The 7,227-nt window shown below is 32.4% G+C and overlaps 1 protein-coding gene across 3 annotated transcripts in view; it reads right to left on the reverse strand.

The window, feature by feature from the left end:
• Nucleotides 1-6,741, reverse strand: part of LOC142977948 (uncharacterized) — a 74,436-nt gene extending 67,695 nt beyond the window's left edge. For all 3 annotated transcript variants that reach the window (XM_076122098.1, XM_076122099.1, XM_076122097.1), the window contains exon 1: nucleotides 6,501-6,741. In XM_076122098.1, the coding sequence (XP_075978213.1) occupies nucleotides 6,501-6,561 (61 nt within the window). In that variant the 5' untranslated portion in view covers nucleotides 6,562-6,741. The remainder of the gene's footprint in view (nucleotides 1-6,500) is intronic.
• Nucleotides 6,742-7,227: the final 486 nt, after the last annotated feature.

Here is a 7,227-nt window from a genome sequence, read left to right on the forward strand (position 1 = left end):
GCATGCTGCAGTTTGGAACCGCAAGTATTATATAAAACTAGCGGACCCGACGGAAGTTGTCCGGTCTACACGTCTTTAATTTGAAAATTTTCAACTTTTTTTAATAATCTAAACCATTCTCAGATTCCCTTGACACACACAAAAAATTTCATCAAAATCGGTCCAGTCGTTTAAGAGAAGTTCAGTAACATACACACAGAAGAATTATATATGTAGAGATAAAGATTAGACGTAAGCATTTACAAAAAAATTATAACAAAATACTTATATTATTTTACTAAATTACATTTTTAGTTCAAAAAATATAAGAAACCAACTAACAAACTTGACATAACCTGATGAAGTAAGAAAGTTCAAGTCGCGAGTTATTCGTGAACAACTGATTATAAGTTTGACAATCACTGGAACGGTTACAGTTATGTCACCTTGGACTTTATTTGAACTGTGAAAGTTTATAAGAGTTGTATATTATTATAGAACACTAGCTGACCCACGCAACTTCGCTTGCGTCACATAAGAGAGAATTTTCCCCGTTTTTGTAACATTTTTCGTTGCTACTCAGCTCCTAATGGCCGTAGCGTGAAGTTATATAGCCTAAAGCCTTCCTCGATAAATGGACTATCTAACACTGAATAATTTTTCACTTCAATCGGACCAATAGTTCCTGAGATTAGCGCGTTCAAACAAACAAACAAACTCTTCAGCTTTATAATATTAGTATTAATAGATATGCTAACTAATACTATAATGCGTAATACGAAAGCAACTTCCTACAAAAACAAAAATGTTTTTCCTTCACACAAACGATTGTTAATCTTAGAAATTTGTTATTTATGAAAGTATTTCATTTACGATTCCATTTGGTATGCTTTAATCATGAAGGAAAAGTCTTAAGAACGCGAGCTATTCCCATTATTATTACAACTCAAAGAAATATTACTGTAATCGTTGACAGGCTTGGTATGTTACTGGCTTTTTATGATTTAAATGAGTACAATGAAAATTAAGGTTGTTTTGTTTTTGGTTTATTTGTTGACGGTTGATTTTTATTTATTCTATGAGAAGATTTATACATTTTATAGTAGGTATTGAATAATATGTCGTGTGACGATTAAACAACAAAAGAACTATCGTGGTAACGAACATAATATTTACTCTAACATTGAGTAGCGACTTATACCAACAAACGGATGACTACAATAAATACTATTAAAAAATGTAACAATTCTGATTGTTTTACAAAAAAGTAAAACAGACAATCATTTTTATAGCCAACAACATTGTAAATGTCGACACATGTGTTAATTTATATACTTCTACTTACACACTTCAGGATATAACAAGCATAATGTTACAAATTAGTTAATCAAAACTCATAACTATAATCACCTATCTAGTTACGTATACCTTGCACACTATTATTAAAGAAAACTGAGCTCTAAAACTAAAATGAAGCTTCCAATCTCTTCATACGTGCTACAATTTGCACCAAGCATAGCATAAATCATCCTTAACTTAGGGTCTTAACTTGCTCAGTAAGTGACGAAACGCCCTGCACTATTTGTTATGATTTATGGACCACAGCATTAGTTAATGGATGTCTTGCAGAATGATATATTGACCTCGACAAGGAAAGTCGCAAGCCATATTCTTGTACGAAGTTGAGGAAAAAAAACATTGACATTTTATAAATCGTTTAAGAATGGTAGGGATGGTGTTGTGGTGTTATAGTGACTCCCTTTGTGGTTCAGTAAAAATATGACCCAGTGTCTCAGAGTCGATAATATGGATAGGTCAAAAATATATTGTTTAATTTTCGGTAAGCCATTGCATAGGCACTAAGCCTGCCAAGCTTATGAAAATCGGAGTGACACATCTCTATACCTCGAAAAGCAAGTAAAGTCAGGTTGAGCATTTTCAACCAGTTAAATATCATAATCTTTTCCCAAATTATACTGTACTACCCCGTATTTAGTAATATCTGTGTTATGTTTACAAGATAATAGACTCACTTTTAACATAGGGACTAACCAAGAACATAAACTTGTGCTATACAATAACAGTTAAAAAAAATCTAGTAACAAAAGGTTGATATTATACAACAGTCGTAATCTCTATTGTCCAGCCTTTAGCGGGTTATTTGGACCGAAGGAAAATCTATTACTTTTCAACAATAGACCGAACAATATTAAAGAAAGATCAGTGAAAGATTACACTAGTGTATACTGGCTTACTCTCGCGGTTTCTGCTTGCATGAACTTAAGAATTAGGATTTAAACTATATATATAACGCCAATTTTTTTTCGGTCTTACTATCTTGCGTATGGGTATACACGGGTCTATACAAGACATCCATAGAGTTAACTAAAGTAAAAATAATGATTAAACAGTTACGCAACTAATTGTATTTTGTGCAAAAAATACGAAAGTTCATTCGAAAATACGATAGTCAAAAGTTCATAATTATGCCGACATATTCATCAGAGAAAACATGGCGTAGTTTTACAAGGGATAGGGAAGCGATGTTTAGTTATATTTTAACCTCCAGCGTCCACTAGTTTACAGATTAGTCGAGACAATGACGACTACCACTACAAAAATCCACAAGTAATTTATCCAACAAAAACAAACACAATTTTAATTCAATACACGACTTACTCCAAACATTATCAAAAGAAATAAATTGCTTTTACAATACATTAATTACGAACTAAAGAGACCAAAAAATAACAAATTACTGTATAATATTTTATAAATTTGTTATAATATATTTGAAAGAACAAAGCTTTTAACTTTGGTCGCAGATCGGATTAGATTGGAAGTAAACGGAAGGTCATTGACATCGGGAAATTTGGACGGCTTAGCCTCATTATTCTGAAGCACACTTTGACCTGTTTTGGCCTAAGCAGCTGTTCAAAGTCTGGATGATCTTTTACAGTCTTCATCAACTTATTTGATATCTTTCTGATTAGTACAAATCGAAATAGTATCCCCGTTATTTAAATTTAGATAGACCTGGTTCTACTACTTTGAAATATCTAGTAGATAGCTTATTAGATAAATTTTGTCAGTTGTTTTCGGGACTTTATTTAGATATTATTGGCTTACACTTATTCATAAACTTTGAAACTTATTTTAATGTTTTTATTACAGAAGATCAGGAAAATATTGTCAATACCTTTTATACTAGCTGACCCGCGCAACTTCGCTTGCGTCACTTAAGAGAATGGGTCAAATTTTTTCCCGTTTTTGTAACACTTTCCGTTGCTACTCCGCTCCTTATGACCGTAGCGTGATGCTATATAGCCTATAGCCTTCCTCGATAAATGGGCTATCTATCACTGAAAGAATTTTTCAAATCGGACCAGTAGTTCCTGAGATTAGCGCGTTCAAACAAACAAACAAACTCTTCCGCTTTATAATATTAGTATAGATTATAATCTACCCGAAAATACGCATAACACATTTATCGTGATTTTACTTCACGTTTCGGCTAGGACCATATACCGTAGTTAGCAATTCATTGTGAGTCGTGTCGTAAACATTACACGTGGAATGTTTTTGTCTGCCACGTGGCTCTATATTCATTACAAACATAAATTAAAGTTATAGGTACCTAATTTTGTAGCCTGTAATCAGTACAGTTCCTGTAAATTGCGAGATTTCAAGATTTAAGTCTATTACAGCCCAATGCGGGTTTACATACTTTTAAGAACAGTAATGAGCTTTGATTATCCAGTAGACCAGTACCTCGATTCTCTACCATTATCGACTACCGACAACCGACCAGCTATCGAAATTTTGACATTTAGAATGTACTTCCAAAAAAGTTTCTACGACGCCCGTCAGAGGCGCTGATCAGATTTTCATGCAAAATTTCTCGATGACAGGTCGGTTGTCGGTAGTCGATAATAATTGAGAATTGTGCGACAGGCTTCCAAGGTTCTAATAAATGATTTTCATAATCTTCTTTGAATACGAAACCAATCTAACTGTCCCACTATTTCTTGGAACAACAAACTGCATACAAATCAGTACAGTCTATACAGAATTAACGACGCGTTGTTTGAAAGTCCATTCTTCAACGGTTTGACAGATAGTGGACGTATCAATACCATTGTACCGATCACGTATTGATTTACTGCTGAATAAAACATACTGTGTGTACTCAGGCTTCTAGACGGTCATTTACCGGTTAGTTTCATGGAGGTTTTGATTGCTAAATGTATAAAACCCTTAATTCTGACTGGCGCAGTGGTTAAGGTCGTCACGCCGCTTCCATTGCGTGGGGGGTGGTCGTGGGTTCGGTTCTCACACGGAACAATTATTTTATATAAAAAAAATAAGCTGTAATTTTTGTCCGTTGTTTGTTTGTTTGTAAGGTGCCCCCGACACAAGAGCAACTCTTAAGTCTTTTTAAAAGAAAAATGTATTTCGTGTTCTTGATATCGATATGGTATATTTATCGTGGTTATGTTGGCGGAAGTCTCTAATCTTAGGAATAAATAATTTAATCGTGATTGGAATTTCCTTACTGTATGTTTTTCTATAACATGTTAAGATTAGCAGACGGAAAAACTCTATAATTAAATTGTTTTAACCAAATACAATTTATATTTTTCTACAGAAAAAAATATACTCTATTCATCGCGTCGGTAAAATTTTGACGCATGGTGGTAAAAACATGACGTACGTCGGTAAAAACATGACATTTGGCGGTAAAAATCGTCTCGTATGTCTGTCGTATGTTTTTACCGACGTAAAAACATAATGCGTGTTGGTTAAATGTCTACCAGTATTCAGCTGTGTTTGGTATCAAAACAGTTGGCATAGCGATCGTATTAACTTGGTTCTTATTTATGACTGGTTTGTATAAAACATTCATAGCAGTGATTTATTGTGTTTGCTTTTTACTTTATTTTCTTGGCTGTGACTCTGATTTATCGCTGATATATGCGTGATAATCTTTGGTAAGATGCTCGAAATATAGTAAAAGACTGATAAATTTGTCAAGTAATTATTTATATTTGGCTGTATAACCCGCAATATGACATATCCCAGTATTTAGCTTATGATCATTATTGAAACACAATACTATTATTTCCATGATCCCATATGAGTGTCAGACAAGAAATTCAAAACAATAGAATTTTCAGTTCAGACCAAGCTAAGACCTTGTCATAAAATTAACAGAACAAAACGTGAGAATCAAAACGATATACCACAAAATTTCATTTGATGTCAGCTTATCGTAAGTTTTTAACAATTACAAAAAAAATGGATATTTATTTTAATTTGTATACAGGCTAACGTGTTGTATGTCACTTGAGCTAAAGTTCTAGATTTTTTTGTGTAACCCATATGAAGTTCACCCAAGACTTTTGTTATAAGTTTTTTCCTAAGTTATGACACAACAATATTAATATTTGGGACGTTCAACTGTTACGTGTAGTGTTTGAAGTTTCATGTTGTAGTTCGAGGTCTTTCCTAATATTTATTGGCGGCGTAAACCTTTGCTTCAATAAAAGTGTGTTCCTGCGTATATGTAAATGTAAAATATTTGTACATTTTTGTGACTTACCTAGATTTTTTTTTAATATCATACTGTACCACTACATACAATAAGCACTACTAAAAACAGGCAATTGATTGCTATATTTCGTAAAAAAAGTAAGTTGTACAATTTTCAGAACAATTTGAGGAACAAAGTAAATATAATTTTAAAAACCGTTTAAGGCGAGCTTCCTGTTATGTTATAATTTTACAATAGCTTATATTATTATACATACTTACTTTATTATTTTTACCAAAAACAGGAACTCGCGTTTATAGCCACGTGCAACGTGTGACCTATTACAAAATTTTAACGATTATACCACAAAATATAAACTAAACTCTTCATTCTTCTTCACTCTTATATCGTTTCATACCATCGCTTGTTACTACGCCAAGGTACGCTTATAATAATTTTATAGTAAGCCTTGCGTGTGTACATGTAATCCTTCAAGCAAATCGTAAGTGAGCATTGTTTGACAACGATCTCAAAGTAATCGCCGCGGGATTTAATACAATTATATTGTACGATTACTGTACGGGTCAAGGTTTTTTTCGGTTGAAATTGAATTTTTGACTTTGAAGAAAAATATTTGTGGTTTTGTTAAAAATTATAAGCAGAGGTTTGATTATGCTAGATTGTAGTTATTTTAGTACACGTTGTTTTGTACAACAATTTTAGTACAACTAATACTGCATTAATTTCACAAACAATGATTTTTTAATTGTAATCTGGTTTATACTGGTCGTATTTTTTGTTAAAGAAATATTTAATAAGTTATATACTTAATTATATTATTAAAATTAGTCATAAATATTTTGTTATAAATAAACTAAGTAAGTTAATAAGTTAACTTACAGAACTATTAGATTACCTACTATTAAAATAATATTATTTTAAAACATGAAACTTAAACTTATTAGAAACACAATTTATTTCTACTTACATTTACTATCAGATTCAATCTTCGCTTCATATTTCAGTAAATTCAATAATTCTACACTCATTTTCTTTAAACGGACAAGTAATTAACAAAAAGTTGTTTTATATTCCAACAAACATTTAAACTTCACTTTACCATTCCTAAAAAATACGAAACAATATTTTTGAAACGAAAATAAAATTTTTGAAACACAGATTTTTTTCGTATTGTATTTCGTAGCCGATAGCGGCGGAGCGCGGCGTGTGGCTACGCCGGCCTACGACGTAGCACTGGCGTAGCGATACCGTCGAACCGCGTTGGTATCGGGATCGCACGAATGGTTTGTTTAATTTAAATTCGGTATACCGCAGCTGTCATTCTCATGTGGGACTTTTTAACCGCATTGTAGAATATAAAGTGTTCACGTTTCATTGGAAAATTAATATGTATTTTCGTTCTAAATGGTCACGTTTTTATACGAACCCGTGGACTTTGAAAATATTTTGTGCGAATACTTTTTAGTGGATTGTCAAAACGGAATACGTTTCTTGCAAACCATTGAAATTAAATTTCAATTTCTTTGTAAAAGCATCTTGATATTCTGGGTTAATGAAATTTAAATTCATACTCTCATTTAAAATTCTGTGTTTTAATGCCTCTAGTAGTATTCATCATTTCGTCATTTTTGACAAATCGGGTCATAAAATCGCATTTTATAGGAAAAATGTGTTTTACATTAAAATCGTTCGGA

Source organism: Anticarsia gemmatalis, chromosome 13 (genome assembly GCF_050436995.1).
Source record: "Anticarsia gemmatalis isolate Benzon Research Colony breed Stoneville strain chromosome 13, ilAntGemm2 primary, whole genome shotgun sequence".
Taxonomy (NCBI): domain Eukaryota; kingdom Metazoa; phylum Arthropoda; class Insecta; order Lepidoptera; family Erebidae; genus Anticarsia; species Anticarsia gemmatalis.